The sequence below is a fragment of the Gastrolobium bilobum genome, unplaced genomic scaffold, assembly GCF_033153095.1.
Source record: "Gastrolobium bilobum isolate Gb01-03AN ecotype WA unplaced genomic scaffold, APGP_CSIRO_Gbil_v1 utg4089, whole genome shotgun sequence".
Taxonomy (NCBI): Eukaryota; Viridiplantae; Streptophyta; class Magnoliopsida; order Fabales; family Fabaceae; genus Gastrolobium; species Gastrolobium bilobum.
The window spans coordinates 173,574-198,272 of NW_026896166.1; the positions used below are offsets into that span (position 1 = coordinate 173,574).

Consider the following 24,699-nt stretch of genomic DNA (forward strand, 5'->3'; position numbering starts at 1 on the left):
TTCTCATTTGAATTTGATTTTCTAGATCTTTTTCTGGCTCGTGAATATATGATGTTGAATGATGATAAAAATCAGACGGATTCCCACTGATATTATTTATATGATTACACAACCAGCTACTTCTGACAACATCATGTTCATACTCTCGTTTTGCAGTAGTTTTAATTTTGTAAAGTTTGAATTAGATTTCTTTTGTGAATTGTCCCCTCTCCCTTTTGTTTTTAAACTCTTTTTAAATGGATTGAATGTTGATGTTGAGCCGATGATGCTAGAAAATATTTGCTACTCTTGATGGGAATAACCCATTTGATGAATTATTATCCACCAAGATCTCTGAGGCTTCCTTTTGTTCTTTTTATTAAGACTTGAACTGAATTTCAGAAAGTGCTTACCATATTGAAATCCTAAAGTTTGATTATTTTTACGATTAAGGTAGATTTTGTTCTTTAATCTTCTCCTAAATGTTTTTCATCTCTGTTTTTGTTCTCCTTTATCAAGTATAGAATGCTTCACTATCTGGTCTGTGGATTTGTTCAATTTCCATTTGACTCGTTCCCTTGAAGCTAAAGCTTGTGTGTTGCTTTTTCATGTCACTCCCGCAACCCTCTACCTATGTTGTCTTGGGATAACACTGAAGCAACTAAATTTCCTCAAAAGATTACATCTTTTATTTTTGGGTGTTTGTTTTCGTTTTGAGTGACTAACTGGGATATGCAGTGGTGTTTGGGTGACTAACTTTAATGGCTTGATAGTGTTATTTGCTTCCTTACTGAACATTTTGTAGTATTGCACCCTATTGACCTTTGAATTTTGGGTGACTTAATGGCATATGTTTGGAAAACCTTTTTGATGTTATATAATCTCAATTGAGAGGCTATAAACTGTTTTTGAAATCAGTTAATTGAATCACCATACTCATGATTTGGATGGGGCAAAATGTGTATTGAGAAAATAAACCAGAAGATTCATTATCATCGTGACAGAATGAATGGAGAGACATTTGAACAAGTTGTTAGAGTAAGAATAATGGTTAGTTGCAGAGTGTGAAATGAGGGGCAAGGAGTTAAAGGAAGAAACAAAAAAATCAAAAATTAAAGGAACTATAATGTGCAATAGTATGTGTTCTGGGTTTATACATCCGGGTATCAATAGTATGTGCAATTAAAGGAGAAGAGTTGATAGAACCCGAATGGGGTTTTACCCGGAAGGAAAGCTGGCCAAAATACCATAACCCAAAGTGGGTCATACCACGATTACATGATAGATTTCTATAACTACTCACGTTCACAATAACCACCTATAGAAGAGTTATATATACCAAAGACTAAAATTAACAGGGATATACACTAATCATACTAATGTTCATACAGAACATTTGGCGTCGTCTGTGGGAATAGGTAAAAAGATTCCTACCCATTTTCTTGAGTCATGGCAAGCAATTACCATGATGCGGAAGACGGCGGAGGATACCTAAGAGAGGAAGATTCTTTTCGATCCAGTGGAAGGAGTCGGTCTCTGGACACTATTGGAGAAGTTTTGATTCAGTTAATGGAGGATATCAGGAATAGGCAACATTTAGGAGGGCAAAGGAGACGTGGAGGAGAGGAAAGGCATCCTGTAGAGAATGAGCAGCAATCACCCAATAGAAGAGGAGATTCTTTGTCTCCTCTTCCTAGCTACATTCCTTTATCACCTCCAACGATGGGGGGAAATAGAAGTAATGAAGGGAGGAGAGGACAACTTTGTCAAGAATCAAGGGTTTCTCCAGAAAGGGGAGGCTATCAAGGCGGAGGACGAGGAGCAAATCTGCGGATAGGAAAAAGGATACCTGAGGATTATGCTCGGAGAATGGGCCGGGCTAGGCAATATCAAAATAGAGATGATGAACAGGTGGAAGAAGAGGTGACATGGGAGGAAGAACAGTATTTAAGAGCCCGTCAAGGTTATACTCGGCGAGATGAACGAGAGGTAAACAGAGGTCGATATGAAGAAACTTATCAAAGGTGGAGGCTGGAAGGAGGAAGAAATTATGGCAATTGCAGAGGTGAAGTTCCACGAGACGATATTGAGTACCATTACTGGGGTAGAGATCAAAGCCAAGGAGATGGAAGGTGACAAGCGAATTGGGATTATCAGCATTACGGACCAGGGCAGGCAGAAGGCTTGAGTCCTCATTATGGCAATAGACAAATGGCCAATAGGGAGCAGGATGTACTCGTTTGGAATGGATAACTCGGAGGAGCTTAACAAGGGATTCTGGCGCCCCCCATTAATCAGGGATCATCAAGAACTCCTTTGTCGGGGAGGCTTAAAGCAGAACCAATCTTGGTTTGGTTTAAGCAACGAAGTGACATGAAGGCGTATGATGGAAGTTCAGACCCAAAGGAGTTTGTGACTGTCTTCAGGGCATCAATGTCCTTGTGCGGCGAATCAGATTCATTATTGTATCGAACATTTCCTGTGTTTTTGAGAAAACAGGCTTTAGAGTGGTTTACAGCTTTACCAGATAACCTCATCGAAAGTTGGGTGGACTTATCACAACGGTTCGTGCAACAGTTCGCTCATTGCGGACCCCAGCCTAAAACAACGCATAATTTGTGCGGAGTAAGACAAAAGCCCGGAGAAAAGTTGCGAGGTTATTATGAACGTTTTCAGGCAGAAGCAAGACAAGTTAAAGGTTTAGAAAACCAGACGTACCTGTTGTTGTTCACTACTGGATTACAACCCGGAGGAATTGCCGACTCGTTAGCCAAAAAGTCTCCGGCTACAAAGGAAGATTTGCTAGAAAGAATCAGAAAGTATATTGATTTGGAAGAATTTAAATCTTCTCAAAAGCAAATTGAGCAAGGTTTTTGGGAAGCAAGTCAAAGTCGGATGTCGGAGAGACCAGCAGGAAGAGGGCAGTTTGAAGAGCGACGACCTTGTGTAGTCAGAGAAAGATTCAGAGAGCCATATCGGAGGGAGTTCACGCCTTTGAACACGTCTAGAGCCTAGATATTTAAAGAAGTAATGTCAGCAGAAATGAGAAATGTCCCAAGGTCGCCACCCATTCAGTCAAAGTTTTCAGACAAAACCAGATGGTGTGAATTTCATCGTTGGTACGTGCATTATACAAACGATTGTTTTAATTTACAGAACGTTATTGAACGATTGATCAAAGAAGGAAAGTTACAGAAGTACGTAAGAAGAGATGTAGATGGTAGCAATGAGGACAAATCTTAACGACCATACCGTAGTCGGAGCCCACCAGGAGGAAGAGGACAAGAGGCAGGCAAGATTCCACAACAAAAGCAAACATCTCCCAATCAAGTCTAGTTGGGTCACATGTATACTATAGCCGGAGGGCGAGTAGAATGAGGAGAGTCGAGTAATGCTCGAAAAAAGCATTTAAAGATGTGCATGACTATTTCAGACAAGCCGCGTTTTAAGAAAGAAAGAAGGAAGACAGGCAAACAAGTAGTTTTTGATGACCTAGATGATGAGATAATTGATCCAGAGCACGACGATCCTTTAGTCATTTCTGGGCTGCTAGCAAATTATCGCGTTGGTAGAATGTTGGTAGACCCGGGGAGCTCGGTGGACATTATATTTTTGGATGCGTTTAGAAGAATGGATTTGGATTATGACCACTTGGAGCCATGTGGAGCCGAGTTATTAGCTTTCACGAGAGATAAAATTAAGCCATTGGGATATATCCCATTGAGGATGACGTTAGGCAAGGCGCCCGCGCACAAAACAGTCACTTTGATGTTTGCAGTAGTAGAATTGAGCTCGGCGTACAATGTTATCTTGTGGCGGCCATTTATGAAGAAGTTTAAAATCTTCTTGTCGATTGATCAGTTGGCTATGAAATTTGTGGCTAAAGATGAGTCAGTAGCTACGGTAAAGGCAGACCAAGCAGGTAAGGAGAAAAATATTGTGGAAGCACCACAACAAGCCAAAGAAGGAAATGTACAAAAAGAAGAAGAAGGAAAGAAAGAAGAACAAGTAATGGTGGTGGAGATGGACCCTCGGGAGGAGGACAAGGCGGATAGGCCGGAACCCGCTGGTGCAATGGAAGAAGTTCAATTAGGGATATCTCCACAACAGTGTACTAAGATGGGGTCCGAGGTGGCAGAGAGTTTGAAGGATTTGTTGAAAAAGAATGCTGATTTGTTTGCATGGAAACCTTCAGATATGCCCGGTATGATCCGACATTATCTTGTCATCGCTTGGCAATGACCACAGGAGTAAAGCCGGTAGCGCAGAAGAAACAGAGATTTTGTTTAGAAAGGAGGAGGGCCATTGAAGAAAAGACACGAGCTTTTGGAAGCAGGGTTTATTAGAGAAATAGAATATGCTACGTGCCAGTGCTGATAAGGAAGCCGGATGGGAAGTGGAGAATGTGCACATATTATATAGACTTGAATAAAGTTTGTCCTAAAGACCCATTTCTTTTACCAAGTATTGATCATTTAGTAGACAGAGCCTTTGGGTACAAAGTGTTGTAATTTATGGATGCATATTCCGGGTATAATCAGATACTGTTATGGAAGGAAGATCAAGAAAAAACAGCGTTCATAACTGATAATGCAGTGTATTGTTATAATGTAATGCCATTTGGATTAAAGAATGCAGGAGCGACGTACATGAGAATGATGAACAAAGTGTTTAAGGCACAAATGGATAGAATGTTGGAAGTATACATGGATGATATGATTGTGAAGTCGGGGGACGGTAAGACACATTTACAAGACTTGCAGGAGGTGTTCGAGTAGGTTAGGAAGCATAATATGCGTTTAAACCCAAGTAAGTGCGCTTTTTGGGTTTCAACTGGAAAATTTTTGGGTTTCCTGTTAACAGAAAGGGGAATTGAAGCTAACCCGGACAAGTGTAGAGCAGTGATGGAAATGAAAAGCCCAGAGAATATTAAAGAAGTCCAAAAGTTGAACGGGCGAGTAACAGCTTTGTCCAGATTTTTGGCCAAGTCTGCACAGGTGTCTTTGCCACTATTTCAGCTTCTAAAGAAGGGAAGTAATTTTGCACGGACGGAGGAATGTGAGATAGCATTTCAGCGCTTCAAAGAGATGTTGGCTTCGCCGCAAATCCTAGGAAAGCCGGAAGCAGGTGAAGTGTTATACTTATATTTATCTGTTTCACAGGAGGCTGTTAGTTCAGTTCTCGTCCGAGAAGTGAAAGATGGGAAACAACAACCGGTATACCTTATAAGTAAGGTGTTACAAGGAGCAGAAACAAGATATCAACATGTAGAGAAAATTGCATTTACACTGTTGATTACAGCAAGGAGGCTTCGTCAGTATTTCCAATGTCATCAAGTGGTTGTTCGGACTAATCAGCCAATAAGGCAAATGTTGCATAAGCCGGACCTCGCAGGTCGGATGGTAGCATGGGCAGTGGAGTTATCTGAATTTGGCATTCATTTTGAAGCGCGCAACGTGATCAAAGCACAAGCTTTAGCCGATTTTGTCGTAGAAATGACAACCCGGAGGGAAGCAAGAAAATGGTTGGTGGAAGTTGTTTGTGGACGGGTCGTCCAACAAAAGAGGCAGTGGGGTAGGGGTTATAATAGAGAACCCAGATGGAGTGGCCGTAGAACATTCGCTGGCATTGGAGTTTCCCACGAGTAATAATCAAGCAGAGTATGAAGCAATGATTATCAGTTTGGTTTTGGCAAAGGGGCTCAGAGCCGAGCTCTTAGAGGTGTATAGCGATTCCCAATTAGCAACTTTGCAAATCATCAGAGTATACCAAGCTCGAGGGGAGATTATGATTAAATATTTGGCAAGGGTACAGGAGTTGATGAAAGAATTTAGGGAGATCCGAGTAGAGCACATTCAGAGAAACGATAATGTTAGAGCAGATGTGTTGTCAAAGCTGGCAAACACTAAAGCCTCAGGAAATTTGAGGACCATTATACAGCAGAATATTCAAGCTCCGAGTGTGGTGTGGATGGTCGAAGAGGTGGATTGGAGAAGCCTAATTATAGAGTATTTGGAAAAAGGAAAGGAGCCAGGAGAAAAAATGGAAGCAAGTCGGCTTAAGAGCGGCTTGGTTTGTGAGGATAGAAGGACAGTTGTATAGAATAGGGATAAATTCTTCTTTGTTTAAATGCATAGCTCCACCGAACACGGAATACGTGTTAGAAGAAATACACGAGGGGATCAATGAACATCATCTAAGAGGGAAGTCGTTAGCCATAAAAGCTATACGAGCAGGATATTTTTGGCCAACAATGAGAGAAGATGCTAAAAAACATGTACGCAGATGTGAACAGTGTCAGAAGTTTTCTAATGTATATCAAGCTCCTCCAGAAGAGTTGTTCACAATTTCATCTCCATGACCATTTTTTAAATGAGGAATGGACTTGCTAGGTCTGTTTCCTAGAACAGCCGGAGGAGTGAAATACCTGATAGTGGCAGCAGATTATTTCACCAAGTGGATAGAGGCAGAACCTGTCGCCACCATGACTGCTTGGAAAATAGTATACAGGTTTGGTATTCCGGCTATAATCATCAGAGAATAGCAACTAAATGTAGCAGAGTAGTTTGATGAAGAATAGCAACTAAATGCAATAGTGTCACACCAAGTTTGCACAAAGAATTTCAAGAAAGCACAGAAAGAATAGAACAACCAAGAAACTTAAAAGAGAAGGAGATGAAGAAGATGATGGCAAAGAGGGTGAGGGTTTTAAGGAGAAAAAGAAAAGGGGTGAATGAGAAAATCAAAGTAGGTAGTAATAAAGAGAAGCGAAAAAGTAACGGGCTTCTCGAATCTCGAAGGACAATAATGGCTGTCAGGATATGATGTTTCAGATGGGCAGCCGTTTGGAGAATCAAGGCAACAAGAAAGTGACAAATGGCAATCAAGATTAGGATTAAGTAGGAAGCATTTAATGAAGATGCTGACGTATAATAAAGAGAAGATATAAGGGGTAAAATAACTTATAAACTCGGAGTAAAATAGATATTGCACTCCGAGCTTGGGGGCTTAATGTTCCGGGTTTATACATCCGCGTATCAATAGTCAAGGAGAAGAGTTGATAGAACCCGGATGGGGTTTTACCCGGAAGGGAAGCCGACCAAAATACTATAACCTAAAGTGGTCCCTACCACAATTACATGATGGGTTTCTATAACTACCCACGTTCACAATAACCACCTATGGAAGGGTTATATATACCAAAGATCATAATTAACAGGGATATACAATAATCATACTAATGTTCATACAGAACAGTATGCAACTTGAATCCCGTTTTCATCAAGATTCTCTTTGCTGGGATTAACATGGGCCAGCTTGAATCGGTGTTGTCGTTGCCTCTCTTCTTTGACGGTCAAGGAGTTGATGGAACAGTTTGATGGAGCAGCTTGGAGTTCTTGGCCATGGGACTGCTTCTCCAACTGCACGAAGATTTAAAGGGTCTAGTCGTTTTGGTTCATATCCTTAACACTGCAAGGATCAGAATGAAAGATATTCAAGTTGTTAAAAACGATAACGAGGCCATTGCCAAGGCAACATTCAGATATGGCATTGTATGCAACTTTCCCCTCGGTCGAAACGTGGCCATTGATGAAAACGATTGGCTGGTTCCCCCCTGTTTGCCGTATTTCTCGTTAATCTCCGTGGCAATGGGAGTGAATTTTTTCATGTAATCATATTATGAGAAAAATTCCTAACCATTTCAGTGACGATTTTATCATTTGTTATTTAAATATATTTTTTTCTCTTTCCGCATTATCATTGATTTACTTATGAGAATGGTTATAATTCTTTTATAAGATATGATTATGTTAAATAACATATGAGAAGGTTTATTTGGTATATTTTTATCTGAATTGAATGAAAATATACTTTAATATTTATGTAGTTTGATCTTAATCGAAATGCATACAATTGTCTCGTACACTATGGAGATGGTGAGAAAAGATATATTTTACACCCCAGAGGGGCTATCATTGGAGATATCATTGTTTCTGATTCACTTTCTATTCAATTTGAATTGAATTAAATCTACTCAGTTAGAATTTTGATTTATAATTATGATTTTATATTTTTATGATTTCTTTATGTTATGGTTTTATGTTTTACAATTTTTTATCCTTTTGATTTTATGTAAAATCTCAATTTTAACTATTTTGATCTTGACATCTAAATTGAACGAGTAACTAAATTGAGTTTATATAGTTTGACATATTTATCGTTAGTACACGTACAAAATGTTCATTCTCGTAACAGTGATAGCATGTTAGGGGGTGTTTGGTAGAGAGTTTATTTTCAGATTCTCGGAAAAGTATGAGTGGTAATTTAATTTATTCATATTTGGTAGAATATTTTTGAATTTTTTTTCCTGAAATGTGATTTTTCTGAAATTTAATTTTGAGTGTAAAATATAAATCTCCCGGCAAAATGAAAAATTAGATGTGAAAATTTTGACAAAAATTCTGGTAATATTTTGACCTGTTAAGTAACTTTTTGGTAACATTCTCAAAAACAGTTATTGAGAAAAAAAATTCTTTTTTACCAAACACCCCCTTAGAGTTTTTAGAATCCTTTAAAATCTTAACAAATGAAATGAAAAAGGGAAGCTAATGATATTGAGCTGCTGGTAGGTTTGTTATGAGTTTTGGGCTTTTTCTATTAACAATCCAGTAACTTTTGTTAGTCAAGATCTTTGACTTATTAGAATTTTGAAAACTCTAATATGCTATCACTATTACACAAGAGTAGTAGAGGTGGCAAAACGGGTCTGTCCCCACCCGCCTCGCCCTGCCGCCAACTCGTCAAAAATGGGTTGGCCCGCCCCGTCTCGTATTTTGGTATGGGTTGAAAATTCCAACCCATCCCGTTTTGTGGTGGGTTGGCAGGTTGGTGGGTCAACCCGCCTAAAAAATAAAAAATAATTAAAAAATAATTAAATTATATTTTATAATATTTTTTATTTTCATTTAACAATCCCTTTAGTTTTTTTCCAATCTCAAATCTAAATGTATACTAATATTCAGTCAAATATTTTTTAGGAACTTATTTTTGCCTCAATATATGGATAACCTTTGTAAAAAACAAAGTTTTTCTTCTTTATTTTTACCAGGGGAGTACTAAGATAAAAAAAATTTCATATCACAAAAGCTTAGTGACAAATAAAATACTACCTATTAGTAAAAAAAAAAACTTACCCGCGAGTCAACCTGCCCCGACCCACCGTAAACCCGTTTTAACCCACAACTATGGGGGGCAGATTGAGGTGGGTTGAAAAGTATAACCCAACCTGCCCCATTTTGACGGGTTGGCAGTTTGACCCGTCAGGTTCAACTCAAATTGTCACCTCTACAGAGTAGTAAAGAGAGAGAAAGAGATAGTGTACATGAAGATAAATTCCTCTTATCAGAGAATAATCATTTCAGGGGTCATGAGCATCTGGTGCGGGCAAAGGTGGTCGTGGTGAAAGGTCCTTAGGAAAGGTAATACGATATTTCAACCTGGGTTTTCAATTTATCAAATATAGGGAAGGTGAGAGTAAGTTGAAGATTGAGGTCTTTTTGACTCTTGCAAAACTTTTGATGCCATTTGCATTACCCTTATTCATACCTCCTTTAGCTTGTGAATCGACATAGAGCCAATTTTTACCAAAACCGGCCATGGCAAACCAAATAGTTAATCAGATTCAATCTTTATTGGATAAATATCATAAAGCATGATGAAAAAAAAAATTCTTGTTTATGAGGAATTACATCATGCCATACATATCCTTTATTCAATAAATTCATGGAGTAGTAAAATAGATTATATCTTTGCTTGTGATAATCCTTATTTTCTTTGAATCACTCGTAGATGTTGAAGTGCACAAACCCCTCCAATGAAATCCACACTATTGGTTGAACAACACAGGAGAATGCTTCTCTTCAACTCCTCCTCGCTTGAGAGCTTGCTAGGCCAAAAAAGGTTAGAGGAATGTATCAATGGTCCTTGTGTTACAGATCAATAATGAAGCTATGCAAAGTTCCACACGTGTCATTGCTTCACTCGTTTACTGATTAAGTCAGTTAGTTAGTTTACATAAAAGTCTGTTAGTTAGTTACAAGTTACTGATATAAGTAGTTGTCATGTTGCCTTTAATTGTACCTTTTGATATATTCATTCTTCCAATTAATAAGATTGATTCTCTTCTTCATTCCTTCTCTTCCCTGCGATATGAATCTTTTCAGATCAAGATTACCATTGTAAGATGGTATCAGAGCAAGAGGCTCTGGTAACCAACCAATTTTCCGCTACTGCAAACTCTGCATACCTTTCTTCTTTTCTTGCTTAAGCCATTTTTTTTTCAATGGCTAATCTCCCAGATTTCCACACAAATCCCAGTAACCCTTTCTTTTACACACAAATGAAAGCCCTGCTTTAATCCTTGTTACACCACCTCTTGATCCCACAAATTATCACTCTTGGGCCAGATCAATGAGTATGGCTCTCCTATCCAAAAATAAACTTGGATTTATCGATGGAACAATTGTGAAACCAGCAAATATTGATCCTACTTTCCATGCATGGGAAAGATGCAATACCATAGTGCTTTCTTGGATTCATCGATCAATCAACAATTCTATAGCCAAGTCAATTCTTTGGATCAATCAAGCATGTGAAGCCTGGGCTGATCTCAAGGCTCGGTTCTCACATTCAGATATTTTTAGAATTTCTGATATCCAAGAACAAGTCTATCATATGCAGCAGGGTCAGTTTTCTGTTACTGATTATTTTACCAATATGAAGATCATGTGGGATGAGTTGGACAACTTAAAGCCCTTGCCAACATGTAGCTGTGCTTTGAGGTGTTCCTGCAATGGATACCCTTTGATGCGTGAGTATAGAGACTGTGATCGCTCAGTGAGATTCTTGAAAGGACTTAATGATCAATATGGTCATGTAAGATCCCAAGTAATGATGATGAAGCCATTGCCAGATATCAATACTGTCTTTTCTTTAGTGGTTCAACACGAAAGATAGATTCAATGTGAGTCAAATCCGAACCAACTTGGAAATGATCCAAGAATATTTCACAGTTCCACAGATAACACAAGATTCCACAGTTCCACTGATAATCCAAGATTCCACAGCTCCACTGATAACCCAAGATTTCACAATTATACTGATAATACTCACAGAGGAGTTTATGGAAGAGGAAGAGGACGTGCAAGCACCAACATATTTGGAAGAGGGCGTGGGAACAACACGAAATTATGCACTCACTGTGGGAGAACTAACCACACTGTTGATACTTGTTACAAAAAGCATGGATTCCCACCGAACTTCCAATCAAGGAATGCTGCAAATTTTTCTTCACAAGATGACAGTAATGAAGCTATGCAAAGTCAAGAAGTTCAAGAAGCAAATGTGACCATATCTCAAGAGGAGTATGAAAGTCTCTTGAATGCTTTCAATCATCAGAATTCCATAATGCCAGAAACACCAATTTCCTCAACCAATATGATTCAGACCACTGCTCTAAATGCAGATTCAACAGGTAACTCATCAGGCAGATGGCTTCTTGACACTGGAGCCACTAACCATATCAGTTTCATATTTAAACAGATACCATCGAATATGATGATTGGTTCAGCTGATGTAATTGATGGATTATATGTGTTAAAGACTCAATCATGCAGATATCAGAGTACAAGCCAGAATATGGCCTTTATAAGGCCTTGGGCACTCCCACCCCTTGAGCTAGCTTTTGGGGTGGTGTATTCCAAGGTTCTTTACATGGTATCAAAGCTCTCACCATCCCCCGCTTTAAAAAGTGGAATTAAAATAAAATAAAAAGCACAAAAAGGTAAACCAAAAATGGGCCTGTGCAATTTCAACGCTTCTAGCCTAAAGGGCTCTTGCGTGAGGGGACGTGTTGAGATATATAGTCCCACATTGATTGGATGGGCAACTAATATGGCCTTTATAAGGCCTTGGGCACTCCCACCCCTTGAGCTAGCTTTTGGGGTGGTGTATCCCAAGGTATCAATAATGAAGCTATGCAAAGTTCCACAAGTGTCATTGCTTCACCCGTTTACTGATTAAGTCAGTTAGTTAGTTTACATAAAAGTCTGTTAGTTAGTTACAAGTTACTGATATAAGTAGCTGTCATGTTGCCTTTAATTGTACCTTTTGATATATTCATTCTTCCAATTAATAAGATTGATTCTCTTCTTCATTCCTTCTCTTCCCTGCGATATGAATCTTTTCAGATCAAGATTACCATTGTAAGACCTTGTAACTTTGGGAATAAGAGAAAGAGTGAGGAAGGAAGAGAAGCCGTTGGTATCTTGGCTCTTTGTTTTGTGTTCATGTGTGTTAGGCACAACAACACACTTAGGGCTGTTAAGGTGACAATATGAGTTGAATCCGATAGGTCCGCCTACCCGTCAAAACGAGGCCGGTTGGATTACACGTATCAACCCATCAACCCGCTCCGCCTGTACGAAGTTTAAAACGAGTTAGGGACATGTCGAGGCGGGTTAAGTTTTTTTTTTTCAATTTAAAAATATAAAAATATATTTGGTTTTCTTTTTGTAGCTTTTCTTTTTGTAGCTTTTCTTTTTGAAACCCTAACTCCCTAAGACTTGTTCCCGTAGCTGTCGGACCTCACAGTCTCTACCTCTGGTCTAGGACCTCATATTCTCATAGTCTTCTTCGATTTCTTCTCAATCACCTATGTAGTCGTCGAATCACTCCCACCATTTTCCAAAAACCAAGGTTTTCTTCTTTCTTTTTGTTTTCAATATTGGATACACTTACATCATTTTTACTTTTACTTTTGAAGTTGATTGATTAAGACTAAAAATTGGAAATGTACGGCGAGAGAGATAAGCAAAAAAGGAGGTGACAAAGTTGGTGGCCACTAACATTTGTATTTTTTGTTCTAACTTCAACATACGAACTCAGAGCCTTCAATTCTAACTGGTACCTTATTTCTTAAAACAAATATTTTTCATTATTTTTTCATGTTTCATTTTTTCTCAAATTTATTTAACATCATCATGTTGATCTAATTCCAAGATAAGGCTTATCTTTTTTTTTTTTATTATTATTCATTCTATTGGTTTACATTTTTCTCGGTATTTTCTAAAGCCAAATAATCAATGACTAGCTTAATAATCTATATGGTTTATTTGGCACCTTTCCTTTTGGATTTAAATTTTATTTTCTCGATTTTTGTGGTTTCCTAAGTTACCAATTTTCGGGGGTAAAGAATAAGAGGATCATTTATGTGTTTTTAAGCTAGAAGCTGCTTATAAGCATAAGCTAGGCCAAACAGATTTTGGAAAAAGCTCTTATAACGAAAAGCTCTTTTTTTTTAATAATAAAGAAAAAAGCTGAAAACTAAAAGCTCTTGAGAGGAGCTTTTTTTTAAGCTCTTATCTGTCTTTCTTGAATTGTGTGCTTTTTTCAAAATGAAGAGTGATAAAGAGAGAGAGATAATTTTCTTAAAATATGTGCTTAGGTAATATTTAAGCTAAATTTTTTATGTAATTGCCAAACAGTTTTTAGCTTATTTTTTTAAGCTCTTTTTTTTAGCTTTAGCTTATAAGTAGCTTATAGTTTAAAAATAAGAGGATCCTTATTTCGCTTGATTGATGCTTCTGTATGGAACATCCAAACGCATATGTAGGACAAATTGATTACAGATGTAATTGAGTACGGTTTTCAGATGCTGATTAAAGTATTACCGTGGTTATGTTTGCGAATTGGATCCTCTTATTTTTTAAACTAAAAGCTACTTGCAAGCTTAAAAAAAGAGCTTAAAAAAAGAAGCTAAAAGCTGTTTGGAAATTATATAAAAAATTTAGCTTAAAAATTACTTAAAAGCACATATTTCAAGAAATTTATCTTTGTCTATCTTTATCACTCTTCATTTAAAAAAAAAGCACACAATTCAAGAAAAAAAGATAAGAGCTTAAAAAAAAGCTCCTCATAGGAGCTTTTAGTTTGCAGTTTTTTTCTTCATTATAAAAAAAAAGAGCTTTTTGTTATAAGAGCTTTTCCCAAAACCTGTTTGGTCTAGCTTATGCTTATAAGTAGCTTTTAGCTTAAAAAAGAGAGGATCCAAACAGGCACTCAGTTTCATTAGGACAGATTATTTTCCTTGTTTTGCTTATTATTAGCTCATCTTTTAAGTATTTTAGGTTTCAATATTTCTCCTATCTCTGTTTTCGGTTCCTAAGTTTATTGAGATGAACTTAATCTCAGCTTAACAAATAAAACAAAAGCATGATGTGTCCTCTATATTAAATCTCTCTTATGGCTATTACAAGTGTTAACCAACGAGGCAAGTAGAGGTGGAAAAATAGGCTTACTCGCCCCGACTCGCCCTCAACCCTCAAAAAATGGGGTGGGGCAGGTTGATTCGCCATTGGATGGTGGGTTGGAAACATCAACTCACCCGATTTTAAGGTGGGTTGACCCATTGACCCACCAAAATATTAATTGAAAAAAAACCATAAAAATTTCCCCCCTAAAGCGTATATATTGAAAGTTGATGACAACAATACTAACACCAAATCAATAGTACAAATTACCTGCAGCTACAACAATTCCACCTTCACCTCCAAGGATTCACCGTATTATCGTATGTGCTACTACCCACATCAGAACCATCATTCCAAAATTTCAACAATAACACATTAAATCTAAATAAGGTTTACAAATTATAAACAATTCAAAACATCCCACAAAACATATGCAAGGAAAAATTAAAACCACCCAATCACAAATCACAATTCTCTTCCACATCAATATTCATCAACATTAGATGCTCATTTAGAACAAGAAGCTTTCGCTGTTGAAATCTTGTTTCCATCATTGTCGTCATCGTCATTTTCATATACGAAAAACAATACAGAAAGTGGAATTATCAAATTGACAAACAATCATGAATTAAAATGAATTTATAATTTTATTTAAATTAAATAAATTACCATCGCTAACAAAACCAACCAACCAATTGCGGGTACAAATCAAAGCTCTAACATTCTTTGATATCATGCTACTTCTATATTTGTTAAAGATGCGTGCCCTGATGGGACAAAAATTCGTTCCCATCTAAGCCCATTTTGATGGCAAAATACCATCTGTTCCCTCATCTGATGAGAAACTTTAGCACTAAAAACACATGTTTTATGTCTTTGTAACAAAAACACAGTGGGGAACGGATGATGACGTAATCCTTTGGAAAATATAAAAAAGGGAACGAATTGGGAACATTAAATACACCTGCTCCACTAGCTCTATCTTTCTGACCACTTTGCAGGAAACATTGAAAAGAAGTTTCCATAAAGCATAAGGGTACAACAATCAAGCACGAAGAAATGTGTACAACAGAGAATAAAGAGTTCCCATTGGCTAAGAGGAAAGCAAGGCATAGGGGACTGCAGAAGAAACGAAAAATCTCAACAATAAGTTTCCCATCCAGCAACTTGCAGCCCTCTGAGCACTGTTCACACAGCCCCATTTATGCAGTCAAGAAAACAACTCCAGGGAAATTACAAGCCTTGCCATCCACTCTTCTGCCTATAAATAGGACGTTCCAGCACGAAGAAAACCATCAAATTCCTTAATAAGAGATCATTTAATTTATTTTGTAGTTTTTACATTTCAGTTGTATATATTTAGCATTAGTTAAGTGACAACAACTTCTTCCTTATTCTATATCACCCACTTGAGACTTCTCACGAGCAGCAACCATACTTCTCCACTTTTCATTTTATCGTAACCTAATTTGTTTCCAGTTAAATATACGTGTTATTTCTCTTCTTTTCCACTCGTTATCTCTGAACTGAATCTCGGGTCTATGGGATTTCAGTTTGGAATAATTATGTTTAAAGTAGTAGCCATGGGCTAAGCTATCTGTGGAACGAAAAAACTGTGAAGTTCTTAAAGAGCTATTTTCAAAACTCTTGTATTAAAGCTTTTGTATTTCTCTGGTTAAGTGAGCTATATTCATTGTGTATTAATGAAAATTGAACGCATACTGAGAAAGGAACTTTCATAAGGAACGAATTTCAGACAGCTTAAGCAGAGGGAGAAGGCATTGTTGTGGAAACAACACTACTGGCTGCCTTAGGAATAAGGGACCACCTCGTTCACAAAAGGTTCTGTGCTAAGTAACTTTTGGAGTCAAGGGAGCTATAGGAATATGGAAACTTGTGAGCCATTTAGTCCATGAGCTGAGGAATCAAAGTTGGCAGTGAAAAGACATGAACAAATGCAGAATGCTTAAGTCCTGAGTAGAGATTATAACTATTTAAGAATGGAACAGTGGATCCGTTCCTTGTGTTAAAACTGTTTTAAACCCTCCATATTGTTGTCTCTTAAGTATTGTTATTTCTATTGTTATTTTTGCTTTATTCAATCTTGTATCTATAAACCTCCAATGAATATTGTCGTTCCTTCTCTCATCAAGAAGGATTTCATATATAACGATGCGAGGAGCTGTTTGCTTTCAGATTGAACCTACTGTTTTTGAGGAACATTGTCAAGACAGTAGAGAACGTTTGGCCAAACAGGTCAATTACTAAACTTTCTTTTTATTTTCATTCTTTTTAAAACATTTTAAGGCATTAATTAGAGTACTATCCTCGTGGGAACGATAATCTGGGCACTAATAGTCCCACTTATTACTTGATGCGTGCACTTGCGCACTTGGGTTGAAGTTAAGAGAACAAATGTGTTTTCTTTTGATGAACTAAAGTAAAGGAACGTCCTTCATCATAATATTTTAAGCAACCAACAAGTTCACACCAAGAAGTTTTTGAATGCTAAATGCAGATTCAGACGCTACAGTGGTGATGAGAATGCTTAAAAAGTCACACGCCATTATTGAGAGATCGAGAAACGATTACTATTATCCTTCCTCCATTGCAATGTATCTAAACTGTCCCAATGTGTAAAACCAATGCAGGCTCATCTAAATAAACATCAAGTTCAGACCTTCCAACATTAATTGCAAGGTGATGATTGTGCTTTTTCAATTCCTATCATATTTGACAAGTGAAAACACATGAAAATTAAAATAAGATATAGTTTTAAAAATACACGATATAAAGTAATTAAATTATCATTTTAAAATATACTTAAACTTAAAGTCATCAAACCAACCCTTCTTATCCTTTGACCCTTGACTTGAAGCTTGAGAGATAACATCACCTTGAAAATTAACATTGGAAGAATTGGTGCTTGCATACTTCTCAAGGAGCTCATACAACTTTATCATTATATTTTATATTTTTTCATCAGATGTACTAGCATTAGTCTTTGAATAACAGTAAGATAAGGTCGAAAACTTCACGCGAGGGTCAAGAACCGCTCCTAGTGCAAGCATAACATTATGCTCATCCCAATAGTTGTATATAAGTCTACTACATTTTTTGGTTCAAGAAACTTCATTCCAACCTTAATCAAAACACTTATACTCTTTGTCGGTGATAATATGGTAGCATTTTGACTTATTATTAGGATTTCATCAGGCATGTCATCTCCCATATTATCATATTCCATTTCATCATGTTAATAAAGAATGACTTAAACCCACAAGAAGAGTGAATTATGGTAACTTGTTTCGCAAGAAGTCGATTCCCCTCGACTCAATTTCTAAGAAATTGAAGGAATTTGATCAAGATCATAATCTAAACAGTTCTACCATTAAAATATAATTAAACCAGAGTCTAAATGGAAACAATAACAAAATCAAAAGCGAAAATCAAAGAGTTTAAGGGTTAGAAGATCAAATTTTTTGATACATCCAGACTATCGTCGCACATCCACTATAATCAGAACGTCCAACTATTGTTTGAAAAACTGAATTACAAAGGAGTTTTACAAGAATCTTAACTAATCTTGGTCACTCTCTCAACGTAAACCCTTATAGGATCTCTCTAATAATAAAAATTTGTTCCAACAACAATTCAACCTCAAACATATTAAGAACAATCTTTTCTTAATCCTATAAAAAAAGGAAAATCAGAAGAATCGAAGAAGAATATGGAATTATAGAGCTTTCTCTCAAAATTGATGATCAATCTAAAACCTAATTGAATATATGTGTTATTTTATGTCTAGGAACCTTCATGATATGTTTATATAGGATTCTAATGGATATACTAGTCATTTATAGCCATCAGAGATCGAATTCCCATATTTTAGCTTTTGGTTACAAATTTACTCGGGTAAATCTCGAAGGCATGCTCGAGTAAATTGTGTTAGGAATGTGGCTTCCATATTCAAAAGAGGGGGTGAATTGAATATTAAAAGATTTTTTAAAAAACCCATTTTCTAGTTTCTAAATAATCATTTCAAGCATACTTTGATATATGAAAAGCTAATCAATGCATTCATTCAAACAATCCATAACATATATTGTCTCACAATTATAGAACTTATACTAGCACATACAAGATATCAAAGAAGCAATTAAAGTGTTAAAAATAAAGAGTTTAGAGTTTAGAGAATTTCAAACACTATATCCTGATTCGGTCACCATCACTTGTGACCTATATCCAGACTAAAGCCACTCGATCAACTCTTTCACTGATGGTCAAGCTTCACGGGTGCTTGACAAATCTTTACAATCTTCCAAGACTTTGGGTTCTTGGATACTTTACAATTTCCAAGTTTACGGGTACTTGGCAACTTTACAATTGTCTCCAAATTTACTTAGGTATTTGTCTACCTCTCAAACAATAGGTCTCATAACCCTTTCAACTCAAGAATACAAGAAGGGAAATGTTTGAGAATGAATATACACTCTCAAAGTGTGGATATACAACTTGAAGCACTATGGGTATATGGATTTTCAAGATATGAGCTCAAATATGTTTGATCTTTGAAAGATATGAAAGAATATGCAAATGATATTGTAGAAGCTCTAAAAGTATGCTTAATATGTGTAGGAATGATGCCCACTCAGTTTTAGGACCATGGGGAAGGTATATATAGTGATTTTTCCCAAAACTAGCCGTTATAGGCTTTTTGTCGTAGATGGAATCGATTCCCATACTTTCCCAACCTTTGCAGAGAGAGGGAATCGAGTCCCAAATGGTTGTAATCAATTTCCTAATAGGGGAATCGATTCCACATATGCAATGAATCGATTCCCAACCTATTGGAAGACTGGAAATTCGACAACAATGACATTTTTGTATTTAGGGAATAACTTGAGCTATTTTTATCGACTTTATGTGATCTTGGTCTTGTTGGAAATATAAGAGAGAGATCTACAACTTATATGCAGAACACAAGATCAAAATCCATCATATTGGATACGAAATATTGTACGAAAGATAACAGAAAAATTATGCAACACATTTTAAGTTCAAATGCATTCTAGCTTGCTTCCAACCACTTTTTATGAAAGATCTTGACTTGATAAATATGTTTTGAAGTTATAAAAAATGTCAATGATCTTTTCTATGGGTTTTCAAATTTCTTTCAAGTATATAAAGGTTATAATTATGCAATTTGAAAAACACGTTTACTTTGAGAAAAATATTTGAGCTCATCTTCTAATTATTCCTTGTTGCTCTCGATCCATTGATCTTGCCACTTTGATATTTCATTACTCTTCTTGTGTGACTACAACGTATATCTTCTATATCCAGGTATGGTTTATGCTTTTTGCTCTTGATTAATAATATTCTCTTTTTGTAGTTGCCACTTTGTAATCATCAAAACATATATTGTATCTACAAATTGTTCATCAACAATTACTCGAGTAAGTCAATTATGGTTACCCGAGTATATACTTTACTGGGGTAAATGCCCTATTTTATTCCGGTAAACTACAAAACAAAAGTGTCTATTCATGCAATTTTGATTTAATTCAACTCCAATTCGTGTATAATGATTTCTCACGTATGAACGAATGTGTCTAGCTTTGTATATCATGTTATCATGTGTGACTTTTTTTTTTGGTAAATATCATGTGTGACTTTGTATGCATGATTGAACTATTTAGGTTCCTTAAATGCATGATTTAGAAGTAAGTATGCATAACTTGATAAGGGAACTCAATACATATCATTCCCTTGGTTTCCTTACTTAGTTTAACAAATCTAGCTATTTGAGCTTCTAACTTGGCTTCCCTTGCTTGTGTTTCAAGTTTTGACTTTTTTGGTCTTCATTTTGACTTTAAACCTTTGACTTTTAGGTTGAATTTGCCAATTTGACTTCTCCTTTACTTTCTTCATGTTATATTTTGTCTTCAAACATTATTTGGGATTTGTATTAATCACTTACTCAATGTGCTTGTATGTTGAATTTTCTTGTGCTTTATTATCATCAAAACTTAACATTTTTGGCATTTCAAACCTTAGGGTTCAACACATCATACATGCAATCTTCATTGAAGTCAAAATAATTTATTGGATCCTCATCCATGTTGAACTTTGAAATAAATAGATGGATATTTTTAGTCTAAAACTATTAAATATAACTTTAATTGTGTCAATAAAACTAAATATTTAGAAACATAAGAGTGACAAAGATAGAAATACGTGTACGGGGATGGGGTATATCTCAAGTTTATACTACTAGTAATACTCATTGTGTCATTGATACTCATTTCCTAATTATTGAAAGTATCAGCCAACTACTACTAATAATACTAGTACATTATTGGTAGATTATACTCCATACTATCATTAAGACTATTCCTTTCGCTTCCCTAGTTTAATTTTGCAATGTATCCATGCTTTTATAGACAAAATTAAAGGTGCATATGCATTATTCAACATGTAGAAAATGGAATAGAATGAAATATTATTTTTGAGTTGTGCTAATTTTAAGCTTACAACATTAGTCCCTTCAATTCTTATGTGACAATTTTTTTAATAATTATGCTTAAAAGCTCTATCTAATTTCAAATGAAGCTATTAAGTAATGTTAATTATATTCATTTAGTTAATTGTGCATGCTCCAATGTGAATTTCATGATGTGCACTAATCCTTACGTACTAAACTTTAAATAAGAAAGAAAAAATAATTCAAAATCTGAAAGTGTGAATGTTGGGAATGGATTTGCTTTTTACTTATGAGTGATGTGTATTTCAACTCTATAGCTAAATTTCAAATTATTTTACTTTTTTTAATGTACTAACTTTAAACAATACAAGAAGAAATAAATAACTTCTAGATGATGCTAAAAAAAAATCTGGAAAAAACACAACATAGCACAAAGAAGGTTCAAATTGAATTGTTTACATGTATCTCTGATTGCCAAACTATGACGAGTATGGTGAATGAACACATACATTTAGAAAACTCTTGTGCAAAAAAATTTAAAATGACATAATCATATCTAGTGTGTTATCTCTAGCCAGATGCGGACCAAACTCCCATCCCCCTAGGCCAAAATCCTCCCTGAAACCTGGAAGGAGGAATTGATGACCCTTTGATGAAAGAAAACATGTTTAAGTGGTGAAAAGTACCATATCTTACTCTCCCGCAAAACCCTTTCATACATTGGAATAATACAGGGTGGCACATGATGATTGCACCATGCCAAAAACCTCCTCTCCTAATTATTCCCCTTAGGGTGAGAATGTGAATAATCCCTCATTGAGGGCACCTCTCCCCCGTGAGGAGCTCCACATTCTCTTTCACTTTGAGCACTGACACGAGCTGTCGAACTCGCGCAAATTAAAAAATTTTTTATTAGGTTTCAGAAAATTTGTAGTAAAGTGGAAACCCTAAGTCGTCTCTCAAGGAAATTATTTTGGTAAAAATCGCTTATGATGACAGAAAATTAAAAGGGGGTTTTGAATTTTGATTGAATAATTAAAAAGGCAGAATATAAATTTGGAATAAAAATTCGTAATTAAAAATTAACCAACCTAAGGTTAGGGTTCCATGGACGTCTTTCCTCGGATAAAAAATGTCAGAATCGTGATTGATTGTCAATTGAATCAGAATCCTTATTTCCAATTGACGACCCTTTCTAAGCGATCGATTAGCATTTGATCAAATACGGTGCTTCTACTCATACAATCGCAGAGTATCAGCCCGTTTGATTTAAGGTCATAGGGTCAATCAATCTAATCATCAAATCTGATGATTAATCCCTTTCCATAATCGCAATCGCGAACCTCAGATTGAATATCCACGATCGCATGATATCAATCTGAGTTAGGAAGGGAAACAAAATTGATTTACAATAAAGCGCAGACCCTCAAGACTAATCCATGGAATCCGTTACCCTTAGGTTGATTAAAAAGTTCTTAGCCTCGCATGGCTAAGGTAAACATGATTAAAATAAAATAAAAAGAAGAAGAAGAAAAAGATGAAGAACGCGAAGAACGCTTCAGAGAAGGTGCTTTGATCCCCGAATTCGAAAATTACAGAATGAATAATAGTTTCCTACTCTGCCGTCATATACCCCTACCCAAATCGGATTAGGGTTCAGTTCTGATCGGCCCATCTGTCTAAAATACGAAATAAATTAAATAAAATAAAATAAAATAAAACTTGGCTTTGGGCCACTTATGTAATTGAGTTTTAATTTAAATTACAAGTCTAAAACTTCAGCAAAATGTGTCCGACTTGGCGCAAGAAATAGACCAGCTTCCAGTTCGAATTGGACTTCGAGCTCTGCATAAGAATTGTAGCCCTCTATGTTATCTGAAAAATCCAACAAGAACGGAGTCAATCCGACAACTTTGGACCAAGATATGGCCAAAATACAGAAGTAACGTAAAGCTGAAAAATTCTGACGAAAATAAATTAAACTCAATCAGAAACTAAAAATGTAAATTAACTCAAAACATCATTATTTTATTCAAATAAATCCTAAAAATACTAATCAAGAGTAACAAATAAGTGCAATAAAATATGAGTTATCAAGCACCATCATGATAACCATTGTGATATGGTGGCAATGCACGAAACTCATTTTATCTGCAATTAAGAAGATAGGGAATCCTGTAATATTAACTTCTCGTATTCATAGAGATGGCTATTTAGGTTGACATGACATGACATGAATTCGACATGAACATTACTCGTTTATTTTACGAGTTGACATGACACGACATGAATAACCTGCAAACTCATAATGTATCGCTTATTATGCGGGTTGACACAATCAACATCCCATGTCACTAATTTCTTGTTAATAACAAATTATGTTACTTATTATGTCGGTCCACAAGATACAATAAGACATAAATAATCTGTATATGACATGAAACGACACAAATAACTTGTAAGAAAATTAATGGAGATCAATTTTGGGTTCGCGGGACGACACACGACACAAATTTTTTGGGGTCAGTTTTTGCCAACCTATACACAACAAAAATTTGAAAATGGGTCGACCCAAACACAAATTTGTTGTGTCGTGTTTGTTTCTTACCAATGGGTCATTTGAAAATTTCCACCCCTACTCATTCATGAAGTTAGATATCATGTAATAAAAGACTCAATTGTACCCAAGGACTCAAAAAGTTAGAAACAACATAACCACAACAAATGTGGAACACATGTAGCCGAGAGAAACAAGAAAGCAATAGAAGCAACAAAAAAAAGGAAGAAGAAAATTGAAGAGCAAGTACCTGAATAGAAAACTGAAAACCTTGAAAGAGAAAATTATGAAGTTCTAAAAACAAGAGTGAGGGAAACTAGCAAGAACCCCCCAAAAGTTCAAACACCAAAGAAATGATCTTTCAAAAAGGCTAAAGATGAAAACTTGTGAAGAAAGTGGTAGGATTAAACAAGGAAGATGAAGAGAAATGCAAAGTTACTCTCATGAACAAGTAAGAAAACTCTAGATGCAAAGCCAAGGAAGTGGAAGGAATGAAGAAGATTGAGGAATAAAAAATTTGGAGTCTAAGGACAAAGGACAAGAAAATTAGCGCCAAATTTGGAAATATGACAAACCTATGAAGGGAAAGTTAGTAAAATCAATCATGGGCAAAATTATCATTCAACGCAAATATAAAGTTGTTGTAAGCACTAGAAAACCACATTATTGCAGGCGCAAACAACAATACGTATGAACAAATCAGATGATGCCATGTGGCCATTAATGTTGTAAAAGCAGTCGACAAGACAAATGAAAGGATATAATGAAAAAATAAATTCAAAGTATATATCCGCTAGGGTTGTACAAAATAACCGTACCAAACCAAACAATTTTTTTATGAACCAATTTTAAGAACTGAACTAGTTTTGTAAACCAGCTTGAAAATTGAACCGAACCAAAAGAATTAGTTTGGAAAACTGATTTGATCCGATTCAGAAATAGTTTAGAATCAGTTTGAAACCAGTTCAGAACTGGCCGTTTTCATATCCGAATTGGTTTTGAAACGGTTGCAAACCAATTTGGAAAAAATACAATCGGTTCGAATTAAATAAAACAATTTAGTTCTTTGAACCAAACCAATTCAAATCAACTCGGTTCAGTTCGAGGAAATATCAGTTCAGATTGAACCATGCTCACTCTTAATATTCGCTCGAATGAGTGTCGATCAAATTATGATGCCCACGAGAGATGCTTGCAAATATAAGATCGGCCTAGGGTCGGGTCGATCAATATCGTATCATCACCGGCACCACACCTGCCGGCTAGAATACCCTTTCTATATTTGGTACTTTGACTTCACAGACTACCTATTAGGGAGGTTCTTTTATTTTGGACCAACTAAATGAGTTTGCTTGGGCCTCCTCATT

The 24,699-nt window shown here is 36.1% G+C and overlaps 2 protein-coding genes and 2 non-coding genes across 4 annotated transcripts; all 4 read left to right on the plus strand.

Annotated features, from left to right (window-relative positions):
• Positions 1–52: 52 nt before the first annotated feature.
• On the plus strand, positions 53–131 carry LOC133298084 (small nucleolar RNA R12). Its single transcript, XR_009749732.1, has one exon. It is a non-coding gene; the product is annotated as a small nucleolar RNA R12 (small nucleolar RNA).
• A 126-nt stretch (positions 132–257) lies between these two features.
• Positions 258–341, plus strand: LOC133298082 (small nucleolar RNA SNORD24). Its single transcript, XR_009749730.1, has one exon. It is a non-coding gene; the product is annotated as a small nucleolar RNA SNORD24 (small nucleolar RNA).
• A 2,011-nt stretch (positions 342–2,352) lies between these two features.
• On the plus strand, positions 2,353–2,994 carry LOC133298080 (uncharacterized). Its single transcript, XM_061497319.1, has one exon. The coding sequence runs from the start codon at positions 2,353–2,355 to the stop codon at positions 2,992–2,994; it is 642 nt and encodes a 213-aa protein (XP_061353303.1).
• Positions 2,995–10,455: 7,461 nt separating this feature from the next.
• LOC133298081 (uncharacterized) lies at positions 10,456–11,512 on the plus strand (the record flags this gene model as incomplete). Its single annotated transcript, XM_061497320.1, has 2 exons — positions 10,456–10,914; positions 10,996–11,512. Coding segments are annotated over exons 1-2 (976 nt in total), but the record flags the coding sequence as incomplete, so codon positions are not given.
• Positions 11,513–24,699: the final 13,187 nt, after the last annotated feature.

Excerpts from the sequence above, each read along its gene's own strand:
- LOC133298080 (XM_061497319.1), top strand. The coding sequence starts at position 2,353 with ATGAAGGCGTATGATGGAAGTTCAGACCCAAAGGAGTTTGTGACTGTC.